Source organism: Phalaenopsis equestris, unplaced genomic scaffold (assembly GCF_001263595.1).
Source record: "Phalaenopsis equestris unplaced genomic scaffold, ASM126359v1 Scaffold000522, whole genome shotgun sequence".
NCBI classification, from domain to species: Eukaryota; Viridiplantae; Streptophyta; class Magnoliopsida; order Asparagales; family Orchidaceae; genus Phalaenopsis; species Phalaenopsis equestris.
Genome location: NW_018164962.1, coordinates 1,440,050 through 1,458,880, shown reverse-complemented (window position 1 = coordinate 1,458,880; position 18,831 = coordinate 1,440,050). Strand labels below are relative to the sequence as shown.

Sequence of the window (18,831 nt, the reverse complement as noted above, 5' to 3'; positions counted from 1 at the left end):
TATATATATATATATATATATATAGCTTTATCATGCATCATTTCATAAATATTGTTTTGTGATTATATCCTTAGTTGGTTTAATTTAATACATGATTAAAACAAGATTAACATGCATCAAAAGAAAAAAAAAACTAAATATATAGTTTTTACATTTTGGTAAAAAGTTGAATAAATTATATACTACCAGCTAATTAATCATATAAAAATAAATATCTATAAACTTTAGTGGAATCATAAAGATTCATAAATGCAATCTATTTTCTTGAAGTAAAAACTAGTTTTTTTTTTCATGAAATTTAATTCAATAGTATCTATCTAATTAATAAGCTAATTATTTGATTAATTTATAGCTTTAACATGTGGTTAATTATATAGTGCCGCATATTTATACAAAACTAAAGTGCAATTATAATTAATTATTGCAGCATGGAAAGAATCATAGAAGACTATCTTAAAGTTCACCATATCCAGTTGGAGGACCTTAACAGCCACCAGGTATGATCCCTAAGCATGAGATTTTCCCTCGAACTTAACTAAAAAAAAAGTTCTAATCTAATGATTAATATTGAGATTAGTATTAATATTGTATTAATTATTCATATTAATCAAATTTTAATAATAATAATAGAGTTTCTTTTAAATAATTCTCAGCTACTTCAGTTCGAGCTAGCAAAAATAAAGCAGGACACACATGTGCTTCAGGCGAGCATTAGGCAGTTTACTGGGGAAGACTTGACTGGCCTAACCATTAATGATCTTAACCTGTTAGAAGAGCAGCTTGATTACTCTGTTTCTAAGATTCGGACACGCAAGGTGCTCACTTTTTAATTTTTAATTTTTTTAATATTTTATAGAAAAATTTATGTACATACCACTTGATGCATGCTAGAGAATTTGCGAGGGCAAAACAACAAATTATCATCTTGACGTTGCAGTAGAATCCAATATACTGTAAGGTAATAAAAATGACGAGTAGAAAAATCATATGTTATTATGTGGAAAATCTGAAAAAGAAAAAAGTCACGGGTCTAGCTTTATTGAAAAGATCTAATATGAGTTGGTGATTATATATATAAGTCGTTGACTCACAGGCGGGGGAAATGATTGCACAATCTCTCAAGTTAAAATGGTTGTGCACAAAAGAATTTGTTGCCCCACGGTATGAAGCAGTCTTAGTGGGGAGTAGTTGCCGAAGCTTTGGTATATCATGTTTGAAGTTAGCATAATGTTTGGGATGATGCATTGCTCAGCAAGATGTTTCGTGACTCCATGACATTAGTTGTTGCTTCGCGCAATGTAAGTCATATGGAGAGGACAACCGATGGTTATTGACAATAGTTGGCGACTGCAGAAGCGGAAGGTATTCGTATGATCTATGGTGCAGAAGCGAAGTTATATTTAAGCTCATTCTCAAAGCTTAGGTCTTCTTATGGCTCAAGGTCTAGGTCCCTCTCAAGTGGTGATGTATCTATAAAATTTGTGAGAGACTTAGCAATCTTAGGTTTGTTGGATTTGATTCATAGATACACTCGATTTGATTATAAGCTTATCAGATTTAGAATTCATTTGACTTTCAATTATATACCGAAAGCTTTCAAAAATAGCTTAACAATTTGATTCTGCTATGATTTAGCCAATTTTGGCATCATTAGGTCTGTCTCATCGAGCCGAGCAGTTTGACCATAAGTTTGTTGAAATCAAAGTTATTGATAATTTTTAATCAGAGATTGAACTTTTTTTTCTCAAAAAGTTACCTCTAGATTTGTTACATACTTGTCATCTAAATTTTAACTTCTAGGTGTGTGTCTCGATATATATACATACTTTGGAGTTGAGTGACATGTAATGTTTGAAATACAACCTTTGGCATATATATAAAAATTAAAGTTTAGATGTGAGATATGTAAATACATAGGAATTGAATATATTATATATATAATCGAAGTTATTTTTTCATAGAATATTAATTAAGCTCGAAAACTAACCTCTCTTTTTCTCTTGATGCATATATGTATTGTAACAGCATGAACTCCTCCATCAACAACTCGAGAACCTCCGCCGAAAGGTACAAAATTCAATCTCATCTATTATGGCAATAAAGCTTCTTCTTCATCTTCATCAATCAATCAATCAAAACCCTAATCTGCCATGCATTCATGCCACGACAAACAGGAGCACATATTAGCAGACCAGAACACCTGCTTATACAGATCTGTAAGTTTACAACGAATCACCATATTTGTAAATTATATTATTCAGCCTTATTTATTTATTTATTGCCTAAATATATAAATCTGATTTTCAGATCATGCCAGAGCATGAAGTGGAGATGGAGCAGGAGCGGCAGATGGAAGAGGAACATAAGTTAAGGGAAATGAGTCTTCTAGAACCCTTCGGTCATTTTCTAGAAGATTCTAGAAGCATGCTTCAGCTGGGCCCACAAACACTTCCATTTCAGCTGCAGCCTACCCAGCCTAATCTGCAGTACTCTGAACTCCATGGCCATGGACTGCAGCTCTGGTAACACATTATTCCACCCAATTCTATTCTTTGTTAATTAAACCTCATTTGTCTTTTTACAGGGAAATTAATTTCCTTTCAAAAATGCGTATGTTATAATTAAATGAATAATCCGAGAGTTTTTTTGTCAAAATACCTTAATATTCTTTTGAATTTATTTTCATTTAATATATTTATATTGCAGAATCACATATGAATTAAAGAGCCATGCATGCAAGCTAGTTAAAAGGGACGTATGCCGGTCATCATGCAAAGAACCTCGTACATATTTTAGAAACTTTATTAAGATATATACGGCATAATTAGGGACTTTGTTTAATATATTAATGTTATATATATATATATATATATATATATCTGTGTGTGTGTGTGTAAATGGAAGGAATTAAATACTTGTTGGGACATCTTTAAGTGTGATATAAGTTATAATGCGTTCCTGACTGCTGTGTTTTGGATTATTGGAATATGGAAAAAAAAAAGGAGATAATTTATTATGTATAAAATTTGATTATGATTGATTTTAAAACTCAAATTTAAGCCCTAAACCCTAAAAATATAATGAAATATGTCGAAGGGCTAATAAAAAAAAAATCAAAATTAATCAAAACCAATTTTTGTCTTATGATGAATTGGTATTCTTTAGTCTGAATTGAGCTACTCTTTACAGTTAGATTAATACTAATATGTCACGGACAAAAGATCCCACATTATGTTAGGTGGGGCCGAAAAACAGTATTTAAATCCTGGGTTGCCCACCACCCCGAAGAGCTCTTTTGGGAGGTGAAAAGTGGTATCAGAGCAGATTACTGTCTGATAGGTGTGTGGACTCTCCATGGTCCAGTGGGACCCTCGGTGGAGCCGATTCGTGACGAGGGCGTCACGTGATTAAGTGGGAGAGATTATTACAAACAAAAAATCTCACATCAGGCTAGGTGTAGGGCCGAAAAATAATATTTAAATCATGGGCTACCCACCGCCCCAAAGAGCTTTTTTGGGAGGTGACAAATAGCTCTAAATTTTTGAAAGTTCGCATAGTAAATAAAGGATATGTTCTATTTGTTAAACTTTTTATTTTTTATATTTATAACTAATTCAAATTCATCAAAAGGAAGAAAATAGATATTTCCTCAGATATCTCCTATGTACATACTTGATATTAAATGGAAGAAATAGAAGGTGATGATGATATATAATTTAGATTCTTTCCTACTTATGATGACAATGTTCAGTTCATATTGCAAACCAATTCTACTCATGTTATTCAAATAGTTGTTCTTCAATTCAAATGCAGCTGATCTCATAGCCCTAAAATAGCTAGAAACTTCTTTAGTAGTATAATTCTCGAGCACTTACTCCAGAAATACACAAAGATAGGAGCTACAGATAGGCCAAGATGTTATGTTGGAAATCATAAAAAACCATCCTCTTTATTTAATGAAACTTATGACAAAATATCATCATAATAAATCTCATAAATTCATAATAAATATGAGGGAAATTTACATATGTAGCACACAATTCTTATGCATTTACATATCTCACACATAAACTTTCATGTTTATATACATAACATTTTGGTGCTTTAAACTATGCATAAAGAGGGGTTTTAGCTTTAAAAAGTGTTTATAATGTTATTTTTTATATGATATTCTAGATTTGAGCGTGCAAAGTACGCAAATATAATAGTTTTTGTGTGAGATATGCAAAACACATACGAATTGTGTGTTATAGATGTACATACATATATACGCCTACATACTAAGTGCATGTTATAATATTAATATGAAAACAAAATAATTTTAAAAACTCTACCAATAGGGCCATCTCCTCAATAAGGCTCACTAAATAAAATCGAGACAAATTTGTTTGCCAAACAAACGCGCCAAAAACATACTTTTTAACTTCGATTTATAACAAACAAAGGAAGGTTAAACTTTGATTTGATCTAGTTTGAATTGTTGTGAGTCGAATTATTTAAATAATTAAAATTTAATATTATTATAATTTTATTATATAAAATTTTATTTTGTATTTATAAAAAAATACTAAAATTTATTATTATTTTAATAATTTGGGCTAGTTTTGAGCTAAACATGAGTTGAAGCCGCTATATAAATTTGAATCAAGTCGAACATAAAAAAACACTTTGGCTCGCTCAAGCTCCGTTTTTTCACACCCCTACTTCTGCCCCTAGTGAAGAGAAATTAAATAACATCATGATTTGATTATTTCCTTTATTGAGCATAATTATTGTTACGAATATGGAAACAGTTTCATTGTTCAAATTAATAATTTCTCATGTTTGATAGCAAATTGATTTGATACTCGAAATTAATTGCTGAATTAATTACTCTTAATTCCTTCCCTAAAATCTTCTACATTTTTCCTTGCATGAATTCCGCCATCTATGATTTGCTGTAGACGAGAAAATAAAATAATTAATGAGCTTCATTAATTATTTGATTAATTTCTTATTGGGTCTAATGACATGATGAAATTAATAAATATATACGCTACAACTCTCCTTGTAATATCTCTCGGGCATTTGTTTTACAAGAAAAGAAATCACTTGCTACGACTTCCTGTGTTGGTTCAGCGCTCTGCCTAATGGAAGCAAGAAATCGCAAGTTGCAGCCTTTTTTGTTTCTTCCTCAGTGCGACTTGCAGTTAGAGAGAGAAAGGAGGAGAGAGAGAGGATGAGAGAGAGAGATCTTTGGTTGTAATCGCCGATGTGATCGATGGATGTAATCTTCAAAACAATAAATCCTCTGCAACTTCGTGAACGTAGACAATTTACCGAAACAAGTAAATATGTGTGTTCTGCTGTGTTTTCAGTTTTGCGAATTTTTTCGTTCCAATTTTTTGCTTTATTGCCGTCGTTTTTCACAACTAGTATCAAAACTATGGTTTCGACTATAAGAAAGAACGATGACAGAAGACGAAGTGATGACATTAGAGATCGAGAAATTTAATGACACAAATTTTGGTTACTGGATGATGCAAATAGAAGACTACCTCTATGGGAAGAAACTTCACTTGTCATTACTGGCAAAGAAGTCGAAAAAGATGGACGAGGCAAAATGAAATCTGTTGGATCGACAAATTCTTAGGATTATACGATTAACACTATCTAGATCGGTTGTCCGCAACGTCAGCAGACTACTACAGATCTCATAACGGCTTTCTCAGGTATGTATGAAAAGTCATCGATGAATAACAATGTTTATTTAATGAAAAAATTATTCAACTTGAGGATGCCAGAAGTTGTGTATTTTGCTCCAAAACCTGAATAATTTCAATACCATCACAAATCAATTGTCGTGTGTGAAATTGATTTTGACGATGAGATACAGGCGTTGATATTGTTGGTTTCATTGTCAAGTACCTAAAAAACTATGAGGATGACAGTTAGCAGTTCTGCAGGTAAATCTAAACTGAAGTATGATGATATTAACGATTTGATTTTGGCTGAAGAGATGCACAAAAAAGATTCTGGCGAGACCTCGGGTTCGAGTTTGACACTGAATGTTGTTCCAGAGAGAGATCATATGACATGAACTCAAACAGAGGAAGAACAAAATCAAAGTCTGGTCAGCAAGCAACCTGTCAGAATAGTGGCAAAGCTGACAACATAAAAAGAACTGTAGGAATCCCAAGAAGGTGAATGATAGCGCTAATTTTGTAACTAAAGAAGTACATGATGCACTATTGTTGCAGTTCACAATATTGTTGATGACTGGATATTGGATACAGAGGATTCCTTCAATACATCTTTCCACCGGGAGTTAATGCGGAATTATGTTGCAGGTGACTTTGGGACGAAACATTTGACTGATGGAAAAACTCTGAACGTGATGGAGTTTGGAGATGTTGATATTACTCCCTAAAAAGAGCAAATGAACTCTGCAAAAGATCAGAAACATTCTTGAGTTGAAGAAAAACCTTATTTCTATTGGACGACTCATTGAGAGTGGTCATTCAGTAGTGTTCTCAGATAACACCTGTAAGGTTACCAAAGTAACATTAGTACTGACTCGAAGTAAGAAAACTGACACACTATATATGACTACAGGTTTACTCAGCACTATTGCTACTACAGTTGCAGAGAACACGACAGATTTGTAGCATTGCAGAGTTGGTCACATTAGTCAGAGCTATGAATAAATCTTGCAAGATGAAAATTCGAGCAAGTGAGAGCTGACCATGAAAGAGGAGACGAATTTCCTGCCAATGAATCAGACTTGGGAGCTGACAGAACTTCCACCAGGGAAGAAGACATTGCACACATTTGAGTTGTTGAAAAAGACTTTCAGTAGAGGTAAAATATTGCCCATGCCGTGAGAGCTGCAAGCAGAAACATGAGTAACCCATGAAAGAGTTTCAAGGTACAAAACTATGTTGACGATAATATGTCGACTAAGGATGTTACTCTTGAGAAACTGAAGTTGTGCCGACTTCAGTTAATCTTCTAGCGTGAAGACAAAAAACTTTAAGTTGCAGAGGTGAAAAATATCACGTATGAAGAAGATGACGATGCAGCAAGTAGATGATGAAATCAGTGTACCTGTCTCCAAATGGGAGATTTGTTAAGAATATGAAAATCGATCCACTGTTCAAATATACAGTTTCTCATATTTGACAGCAAATTGGATTTGATACTCGAAATTAATTGTTAAATAAATTGCTCTTAATTCCTTTCCTAAAATCTTCTACAGTTCTCCTTGCATAAATCCTGTCATTTATGATTTGTTGCAGAAGAAAAAAGGAAATAATTAATATATTTCATTAATTATTTGGTTAATTCTGTAATGGGTCTAATCGCATGATGTAATTAATAAATAGGCATGCTACAACTCCCCTCATAATCTCTCGAGCATTGGTTTTACAGGAAAAAGAATCGCATGCTACGGCTTCCTATGTTGGTTTGGTGCTCTGCCTAAGGGAAGAAAGAAATTGCAAGTTGCTACCTTTTCTGTTTCTTCCTCCGTGCGGTTTGCAGGTAGAGAGAGATGGGAGGAGAGCGAAAGATCTTTTTTTGTAATTGTCGAGGTGATCGATGAGTGTAATCCTCGAAGCAATAAATCCTCTGCAACTTCGTGGACTTAGGCAATTTGCCGAACCATTATTGTGATTTTTCTCGATCCGATTTTTCACTTTATTTCCATCATTTTTCACAGCAATTATAATCCCATATAAAATAAATAGAGCAGATACATTCATAAAATAAAATAAAAAAAATAGCACCAAAAAGTACCTAAACTTATCCTTTCACATTTATTTATACCACCCCAATCATTCATATCTAACACCTAAACATAACTTTTTTATACCGCCCCAATCATTCATATCACATAAAAGTACCACTATTTTAACTTTTGAAAAGTGAAATACAACCTTTCTACGCACAAGGTGGCATGTATGTAAACATCGAATTTCAGGTGTTATATATGTAAAAACATAAGAATTGAATGGTATGTGCCATACTATGAACATATTCTCATCTGAATGAGCAAATGAAGCCAATTGTTTTACATAAGGTTGAATTTTTGTTCATCAAGATGGCCAGAAGGAATAAGTGAAGAAAAGCTGGATGATGTTTCATAATAAAAATGCAAATTAGAGCTCAGATATCAGTGAAATAACTCTCAGGCTTGAACCAGTGGGAGAAATCAATACCTTTCTCCTTCAATTCATCAGTAGCAGGACCAATCCTCTCAAGAAGCTGCAGGTAAAAATAAGAAAGTTCTGTTAATCAGTAAATGAAATTCATTTGTATCTTCAGCTATAAGACACTTTCATGCAAAAGTTTAAAACACCAATATGCTATGTATGTAAATATGAAAGTTTAGATGTGAGACACATAAATACATAAGAACTATGTGCTAGGCATGTAAATTTCCCCTGTTTTTTCTTTCAGATGAAAATTGTCATGAGCAAGAACAAAGAGAGATTTAATGAGCCATTTTAATCTGCGGTGAGTGTAGTCATAGGGAAAGCATTTATTAGTCTTGAAAGTTATTTTTGAAACATTAATCCTAACCTTTTCATGAACAATGCCGTTTGAAACGAGGACGGATCGATCGAACACTGAAAAGTTTCCTCCGTCCATGCGCGTAACAGTCCCACCAGCTTCTTCAACTATCTGCATAATCAGGGCATATATATTGTGATCCTAGCATTCGCAAGAAAGAATAGAAGCATTTACAAACATACCATCCAAGTCCTATATATTTAAATGTCGAACACATAGACTTAACTTTCTACAGTTATACCACCCAAATCTTTCATATCACATAAAAAACACCACCATTTTAACTTTTAAAAAGTGAAATATACATTTTCATGCATAGGCAAGGTAGCTTGTGTGTAAAAATTGAAGTGTAGGTGTTAGATATGTAAATGCATAGGAATTGAGTGGTATGTACGTAAATCTTCCAAATCAAAAAGTTCAAAAAATATAAGAAAATCAGATTTTTCACTTAGAAAGCACTGAATTTATATGGAGACATTCTGGCATGTTTTGTCTAACAGTTACATGTTTTTGCACTTCTTAGCACTCAGATAATAAGAATGATGAAAATTGAGCAATAATCAAATAATAAATGAAAATTTGATATTAGCAGTCAAAGTTAAGCTCTTAGCAGTGCATAAAAAAAAATCCCAGAGTGAAATAAAAAAATATGATAAATATGTAAAGCTAAATGCAATTATTTCAATATGTTCATCAAATTTGCTTAATACTAACGGTGCTAAGTGTGATTACCTCAACCCTGATATTCCTATTTCCCATTTTATGTAAGATTCTTATTTAATATGTCCATAACTAATCATGGCACCTATCATACATAAAATGGAGGAAGGTCAGAGCAATTTCTTCAATGAGAAAAATATTCTTGGAAGTAGAAAGAAAGAACTTATCATTCATCTTTTTTTTCGTAAAAGAACAAGATGTTATAAGTTTCAAATTTAGGTGCTCATTTGCTTGCCATAATATGTTAATCAATATGGAGTATATGAATAAATTAAAAGAGCATGTAGAGGTAATTACAATACGTACTATGAGATGCAACAACTATGATTTGAAAACTTAATAAGCATTTATGGTGATAAACATTTTACCAATTAGAAAAAGAGACTAGTTGTGGCTTAGGATGAATATCTTACTAAATGATTTAATTAACAACGTAATTCTTTTTAAAATATTCATATTATTGTGGGCTCCGAAAATTCGAAAAAGCACACCGGACTCTCATCGAGAGTTTAATATGGTGCGTTTGTTAAGGTTCTTGGTTGAATTTTCAGAAGACAGATGAGATAGTAGATAAGACACTACCCAGAGATTTCGTCCTCATTTTGCGAGCTATATGATAACTAACCATAGGAGCTTGCGCCTAAGGAAACCTCGAACCATGGATCTTAAAGTTCTCGCAAAATAAGGACAAAAGCTCTGGGCATTGTATTACCTACTATCTCATTTGCTTTCTAAAAATTCGACCCAGAACCTTAACAAAAGCACCATGTTAAGCTCTCGGTGAGAGTTCGGTGCGCTTTTTGAATTTTCAGAGCCCACAGTTAGAAATAGATAAAAATATCTTAGAATTTGTCAACTCTTTTTTTAAAATTACCAGTACTCCGGCAGCCATATCCCATGGTTTAAGGCGATACTCCCAATAGGCTTCAACAATACCCAAGGCTACATGAGACATGTCCACGGCAGCTGCACCAAGTCTACGAACCCCCTACAGATGTCACCCACAACATTAAAATTCGGAAGAACCTTTTAAGGAGATTCACATAGAACACCTTTTAAAATAAAGAATACCCTGCTTATGTCAGTGAAATGCTTGAATAAATCCATATTAGTTGCCCATGCATCATCATGTTCGTATCCAAATCCAGTTACAAGTAGCGAATGTTCTATCTGAAAGGAAGCGGTGCATCAATAAAATATATTTGTAAGAAGAATGGTAAAATAAGAAGAGACCATAATAATAATAATAATAAAAAGATTTACATAAATACCACTCAATTCTTATGTCTTGATATAACTAACACCTAAACTTCAATTTTTACATACATGCCACCTTACATATGCATGAAAAGAAGCCTGTAACTTTTTTAAATTAAAAATAATAATATTTTTTATGTGATATGAAATATGTGGGTGGAAGCAGTATAAATGTAAAAAGGAAAGTTCATATATCGTTGGATATATAAATAAATAGGAATTGGGTGGTAGGTATGTAAATGCCCCTAAATAGACTAGGGCAAGAGAGAGATATGGAACGAGAAGTTCTATTGTTATTCAATAACTCTCAATCAATGCTCTAATACAATATCATAACCCCTTGTATTCACCAAAGTTCAATACATACCTAAAACGCATTAAGACTACGAAGAGATAAAATAATCAGAGACAATCTTCAGGACAATATGTAAATGATGGCATTTGAATTAGATTAATTATTCCCACGGCATGAACAATAAAAAAATACTCCATTTAAAAAAGGAGTAAGCAGATTGGAAAGAGGACACTAGAGTAGATGGCCGAAAACATCACCTAAACCGCACCTAATCAGTTCAAATTTGCCCACACAAAACAGTAAAGCTCATTTTCCATATTTTAAGGTTGAGATAAAATTTGAAAAGACTAACATAGAATCTTCTAATCCTAATTGATCATTTCGTCACTACATCTTTGTGTAAATGCAAATTTAATTTTAACAAACACAAATTGTCCCTTTCTAAGCAGCAATATGGAATCGTTGTGACTAGCCTCAAAATGACATTAAAAAAATTTGAAGCCAGCGCTAAAATTCTCATCAAATTCACAAAATAAGTCCTATTTGAGATTTAAAGGATAACGCCACAATATAACCTTATGACGGTAAGAAGTAGGGAATAGTTGGCTAGAAGGTCAACTTGTAATTGATGAGTTCCACAACCTATGATGAGCAAATGCCACCTTTCACGAGTCATCTCCCTAATTTTCTCCATTTTACTCTGAATCATTCTCTCCATCTATTCTTCTTCATCGAAAAGCCTTACGAAGAAACATAAATTGTGTCAATAATTTAAGGGGATTACTAAGAATGATTATATTAAAGAAAACATGAAAATTAAAGTTCCATTTATACATTCAAATTCAAAAAATGCAAAATTTATCACAAATGATATTAATGGTTAGCTTACTTTAAAGATATTGTCATTCCATATGATAGATATATCATAGTTATGATGATAAAGGTCGAGAAAAGTTATGAAACCTAAGTAATATCAATTTAATTTTTCTTGATCGTCTCTTCCTATAGGACTTAAAAGTGAAACCTAAAGACAAAGTGCATTTTTTTTTATTAAGGCAATGATTTGATTAGTTTTGCTAAATCAATCAAAAGTAACTGATAACCAAGGGTCAGAAAAATCAATAAGCAAAGATGGTTGTCTATTGAAGTCAGAAAATATATAATAAGAAATATTTATGTTGTAAAGATGTTGAGAATAACAATAAGGAAATGGAACATAAGCTTAGCTGGTTTAAGCTTATGTAGTGGAGGTTAAAAGATTTACCAATCAGACTATTTGATAGAACTAATGATGTAGAAAGATTATCACGGAATAGGGTAAAACTTTAGATAACTTGGCTACTAATAATGGGAAAAAATTTGCACAAAATCGATTTATCAAACATTACATTCCGGCTTGGATGCTTGGAGTACAAATGTAAGAACAGTCGATCGGGCACTGGAAAAACAATTTTATAATGTCTAACACTCACTAAACAATATATAGAATCACCCAAATAATCGAACAAGCCACTTACGATTAAATGAATCTAAAAGCAACGCAATTGTGATTTTAATTACCTTTCTTTAACTTGAATGAGTCTATTATAATTTTTTTTCTTATATTATTCATCTTCCAGACAAAAACATAAAACATGTAAATATTAGATTAAATCACAGTGAGTTATCAATAGCAGTAAATACTCATATTTCTAAATCATAATAACATAACAAAAAAAACAACATGCATGCTAGGTAAGCATAATGAAATAGCATAAAAAAAAAATCAACATTCTACAGTACAATATATTGTCCTATCTATATATCATTTATATCAATCACACGTGCACCATCAAAATTGTATCACTTAATGTATTTTAATACCGATAATATTTTTAATTTACACGCACGAGCATTACAATCTTCGTTAATACCATGAGGGGTGAACTATATCAGTTATCATGCACATATAATCACTCTATATAATTGTACCATTCATATTTTTATAACATTCAGTATATAATATATCTTATAATTAATGCATAAAAATCAATCAGGTTGATAGACTTGAAATATTTATATTAAAAATTAAGGGAAAATGAATCAAGATAAAATTTTGCAGTTGAATTAAACAATATCTATTACTATCCATACAATTAGTCTAGAAGAAACAAATATTATTACGATAGTTTAGATGTAATACTCATCTCATTCTCTCAATAGTAAAATTTTTCCCTCTATTGTCATTTATTTCTAATTATCTAATTATAAATGTAAGAAAATTCAGTTAGTTTTATTTAGTTCTATTATTAGAATTTCTTTTTTTTATTCAGCTACATAAGTTTAATTAAATATTATGCTTAAATAAGTATATAAATCATAAATGTATATTCATAATTTTTTTCAAGATAATAATTTTTTTCAAGCATATAAACCTTTTCAAGATAATATTAATTCTTTTCTTAATTTATTCTTATTATTTTAGCTTTTATTAGATTAAAAATATTTATTTCTATTGACTTTTAATTTTATTTATTTACAATATTTTGCCATCTATTTAATAGATGAACCTTCCTTACATATCCTTATTAAATCTATTGACATAACGTTCTTTTTAACCTTAATATTTTTAATGAATTTATTTTTATTGAAAGAAAAATTTTATAAGACGGTGGTGAGACCTGTAATGCTTTATGGTGCTGAATGTTGGCTTTTAAAAGAGAAACATAATACTAAGTTAAGTGTTGCTGAGATGAGAATGATTACGTGGATGAGTGGCTTTACACTCAGAGACAAAATGCGAAATGAATGTATCCGTGATAGGGTTGGTGTAGCTCCGATGACGGACAAAATTAGATAAAGTCGTCTTAAATTGTTTGGTCACATTAAGCATCGATCATCTGATGATCCGATTAGTATAGTAGATGTTTTAGATTCCGACTTATGTTAAGAAAGGCAGAGGTAGACCTAGGAAGACTTGGGCTTCTTATCTAAAAAATGATCTTAATTTATTAGATCTAAATGAAAATATGACACTAAATATGACGCAATGGAGAAAAAGAATTTATGTAGCCGTCTCCACGTAGTGTGATTAAGGCTTTGTTGTTGTTGTTGTAGCATTTAATTTAACGATTTAAATTTGACATTAATGAACTCTCAAAATTTTTTCAATTGTATTTATAACGCGGGAACTTACCGCGAACGTGTTATTGTAGCTTCTACAGTAACCGCAGTCCCCCTTTCCTATCTATTCCCTTTCCTTTTCTGATGTTTTCTCATTATAATTTATTTTCTTCTCTACTTCTTTCATATTACTCCCTTTGCCTATTATATCTCTTTTCTATCATCTTCTTTTCCTATTTTATATGTTAGGTATTGCTTTCTGAGGTTAGGAGCAGTTTTATGAGTGCAAATTTCTGAGTGTTGCTTTAGCGACGTTCTTCCCCTCCAGGAGCTGTACCAGACGAGAAGAATGTGCTCCGACTGAAACTCATCCTAGGTGGTGACCGTCTCCAAGAGTTCAGGGGGTGCTTCGACTGTAGCCCAACCATGACGAGACATTCATCTTACTGCAACCCACTCCGACCCCTCTTCAAGTAGCTACAAACCACTCAGCCTTGCTGTCATCTTCATTCCCTTCCTACTGTTGTTCAACACTTTCAATAGCTATCATGTTGCCGCCAACCTCGCCAACACCATCCTAGCTGCTATTTGGCACTTTCTGCGGCTGTCCCTGCACCCTCCAGCACCGCTACCCCTCCCCCACCTTCCAGCCTTCATCCAACAACCACAGCCATCTCCAAGCAACCGTCCTTCCCTCCCGCCACCTCCCCTCAGTCGCAACTATCTTCCATTAGTCGCCAACCCATCATCCACCAAGCTTCGTTCTCGTTGTTACTTGCAGATATCTTTTATTGTTTATGTTGTTCCTGTTTGTTGTCTTTACTTCAAGTGTCATGTTTGTAATTTGTTTGGGAACTCAAAAATAATAATTGTGTTTCCGATTCCTCCGGTATCAATTTCACCAATATAACTTTTATTAAATATATAAGTTTTTATTTAACCTTACAAATATTTAATTTAATGCTAAGCATAGCATTGAGATTTAATTAATCTCTTCAATTTAAATTTCCACAATTATAAATTTATCACTAGAATTAGAATGTTAATAATTTTTCTAAATATAGTTTAATTTTATTTATTTATTTACTTATTTTAAAAATAAAGTATAATCTTAAATAAACATATTAATCTCAATATTTAAATAAAATAACAATTTAAATAAAATGCAATCCAAAATAACATGTCCAAAATAAAAACCTTAAAATTTTATAATAATTTATAAATTAAAAAATATATCTTCTTTCACATGCTTTTTGATCTATTTTCCTCCTTTTGTCTTCGTCGCCCCTTCACATGAGCTTCATTGTTGATCCTTGCCTCATGTTTGAGCTTGCTCAAACATATGTGCGCTACGTTTAGCACGACATTGCTATCGATGCCATCGCTTGGGCAAATAAGTTCGGAGACCATGCAACTCTGTCCTCTGTCTTGTAGGTTGTACGAGATGCCTCCCTTTATCTTCTTCTCGATCAGTTTCACATGGATAACTCACCAATTTCAACTTGCTAACTCGACGATGGAGCGTGTCATTCAATCCTCCCCTTACTCTTGCTCTCTCTCACAAAATTGATCGGACATGATTTAATGTCGATTCTGTTGACCTCATTTTTAGTGAAGTCTTAGTTTCCTACTTCCATAACCCAAAATCTAACCTTAGGAGCTCTTATTAACCATCCTAGCGGACTAGCAATGGAGTCTACCTCCCATAAAACTTCAAACCACTTCTTGACTCATTTTTGAGAAGACCTCGCATGAGTGGTCTCAAGCACTCAACTTTTAGTTGCAAGGACTAAGGACTAACATATAGAGGGCCCGAAAATGAGTTCGCATAGGATCAGACGGCTTTAGGTGAACCATTTGTGACTTGAACACTCATGAACGCTGCAATTCACGCACTCGCTACACCACGCACAAAGTTCACATATTTTTTTGGTAAATTTATAATTGATCCACTTTATCCAAATCAATGAGATGCAATGCCTTAGAATGATAAAATATTGGCTAAATTACACCAGTTGGTAAGGATTTAGCCAATCTTTCACCAGGTTTTATAAGACTGAAAAATTTTCAAACTGGTTCCCTAACTTATAATTGTATTATTTCAATTCATTTTTATAATTACTCTCCCATCAAAAAGTACTAAATAGTCAACCATCTGTTGTAGCAATAAATTATTTATTTATTTATTTATATATTTTAATAGCTCTACTATTTTAGTACAACAAATTTACTTTGTCATAACCAATTAATAGTATCCTATTTATGAAATACAATACAAAATTTACATACTTCAATTGTGATAAAAGATATTGAGTAATCTAGATATCATTGACTAATCCAGAGAGCAGACTCGAAGCAATGGCTAGTTTTCCTTCATGGGAATTTAGAGTTCAAATGCCAATGTCATTACCCGTCCGGGTGCTTAGAATTAACTGAGAGTCTGTTTGGGGCGGTGGAGCGGCACCACACCGTAGTTTTGTTTGTTTAGGTAAACTGCATTTTGGCAACTTTTTCAAAATGCTGGGCTCAAATTTGCATTTTTCCACCGGTCCTAGCTAGGTGCGGTGACATTTTTCTAGTTGCAGTCTGACTTTTTAAAATTAAAAAAAAATTGTAATAGCCATCACAATTTTTTTAACATCAGATTATTTTTCAGCTGCTTCATAGTTGTTTTTTAATAAACTGCGGTTATCCCAAACAGACCTTAGGGCGGGTACAACGGTCGAATGGTATTAAAATTTAATTATCCACATTATGAAAACTTCTAATACATATAAAAGTGCTAATAATCAACAAAATGAAATAAAATTTAAAGCAACCAGAAAAAATAACATCCAAAGACAATATCTCAAGTAAGTTCTAAATAATATATCAATATCTAAAATAAATAGTAAAGTGAAACTATCATCATAAAAATACCTAGCAGCAATGGTACTCCTTGAACAAATCAAGTCTCTCCTATCAGACATATCAACCTATAATTTTTTTTTTAATTTGATAGAAGACATTATTTGCAACCATGAGTATAACTTAGCGAGTAATTATAATCTAATATGTATTAAATTCTTATGATATGTCATGCATGAATGACCAAAAGAAAATGCAGTTCATTTTATTTACATTTTAATTTTATCTCTTCTTGTTTCACTTTTAAATATTTAGAATTTTTAACGTTTTTTAAGTCATAACTGGATCACCGTTATACCTGAAGATATTCTAAAAAATGTGTCATGTCCTAAAAAATGTGTCTGAAAGCATGTTGACCTCATTTTTAGTGAGATATTGGTTTTCTACTCTCAGAACCCAAAAATCTAGCCTTAGGAGTTCCTTGTTGACCATCTTAGCATATTAGTACTGAGACCCACACCACGTAGAACTTCAAACCACTTCTTGACTTATTTTTATAAATACAGAACTAGCATGAGTGATTCCGAGCACTCAACTTCTAGTTGCAAGGTCTAATGACCAACATGTAGAGGGCCCGAAAATGAGTTCCTACAGAATCAGACGGCCTTAGGTAAACCCTCCGTGACTCGGCAACGCACTAACTGTACCATGCAAGAAGTTGACACTTTTTGGCCCGACCGTCGGCAAACTTGCTCGGGCGACCTCGGATGACGAGACGGATCGCACTGGCGTATCTGGAATGTCAACTTTAACTAGGAAGGACACCCATGATGCTATTATTTCGCGCGCACGTAAATGGTAAATCGATGCATATCAAATTTAATTAAAGGAGACGGGTTTAGGCTCAGCCCCGGTTTGATTCGTGCTAGACATAGCCCAATTGTGTCAGGTCGGGCTAATAACCCAATTTATAATTTGAAACTTGAAATTTTAAATTTTAAATTATCCCGCCTAAACTCTTCTTAATTAAATTTAATTATACATTATTATATTCTAATTTAACCAGCTGCTTGAATGGAAACCATTTAATTTCCCTCGTAAAGGCTATCTAGAGAGGAGACGCATACAAAATCTTCCTCTTTTATCGTCTTTAGGTTAATCAACCCGCGGCATCGAGAGCTCTCCCGTCTTCTTCCCACTACTCCTCAGCTCCCTCACCCCCCCCTCCCGACCATCCCTGCTTGCCTCTCCTCTCTGCAAGAGACCGCTCGATCCTACTTCCCGCTACCTCGCTCGGCTCCCTCACGCAAAAGAAACCCGCTCGCCCGCTTCGCCTTGCCGTGCTCAGACACCAACAACAACAACAACAACAAAGCCTTAATCCCACTACGTGGGGTCGGCTACATGAATCCCTCCCTCACGCAAAAGAAACCCGCTCACCCGCTTCGCCTCGCTCAGACACCAACAACAACAACAACAACAAAGCCTTAGTCCCACTACGTGGGGTCGGCTACATGAATCCTTTTTCTCCATTACGTCCTATTTAGTGTCATATTTTCATTTAAATCTAGTAAATTAAGATCATTTTTAATACAATAAGCCCAAGTCTTCCTAGGTCTACCTCTTTCCTTCTTAACACAAATTGAATCTAAAACATCCACTCTCCTAAGCGGATCATCAAATGGTAGACGTTTAATGTGACCAAACCATCTAAGACGACTTTCTCTATTTTTGTCGGTCACAGGAGCTACACTAACCCTATCACGGATATATTCATTTCGCATTTTGTCTCTAAGTGTAAAGCCACTCATCCGCCTAATCATTCTCATCTCGGCGACACTTAACTTATTATTATGCTTCTCTTTTAAAAGCCAACATTCAGCGTCATATAGCATTGTAGGTCTCACCGCAGTCTTATAAAATTTTCCTTTCAGTATAAGCGGTACTTTTCTATCACACAAAAGGCCCAAAGCATTCCTCCACTTCAACCAACCAACTTGAATTCTACTATTAACATTCTCATCTATATCACCATCGCTTTGAACAACGGACCCAAG

General features: G+C 33.3%; 2 protein-coding genes across 2 annotated transcripts in view; one reads left to right on the top strand and one right to left on the bottom strand.

The window, feature by feature from the left end:
- LOC110028723 (MADS-box protein ZMM17-like) overlaps positions 1-2,526 on the top strand; it is a 3,409-nt gene extending 883 nt beyond the window's left edge. Inside the window, exons 3-7 of the mRNA XM_020730690.1 lie at positions 428-497; positions 654-815; positions 2,026-2,067; positions 2,175-2,220; positions 2,327-2,526. Of these exons, the coding sequence (XP_020586349.1) occupies positions 428-497; positions 654-815; positions 2,026-2,067; positions 2,175-2,220; positions 2,327-2,526 (520 nt within the window). The remainder of the gene's footprint in view (positions 1-427; positions 498-653; positions 816-2,025; positions 2,068-2,174; positions 2,221-2,326) is intronic.
- A 5,439-nt stretch (positions 2,527-7,965) lies between these two features.
- LOC110028725 (phosphatase IMPL1, chloroplastic) overlaps positions 7,966-18,831 on the bottom strand; it is a gene marked incomplete at its 3' end in the record, with an annotated part of 55,512 nt that continues 44,646 nt past the window's right edge. Inside the window, 4 exon segments of the mRNA XM_020730692.1 lie at positions 7,966-8,244; positions 8,563-8,664; positions 10,148-10,261; positions 10,345-10,443. Of these exon segments, the coding sequence (XP_020586351.1) occupies positions 8,146-8,244; positions 8,563-8,664; positions 10,148-10,261; positions 10,345-10,443 (414 nt within the window).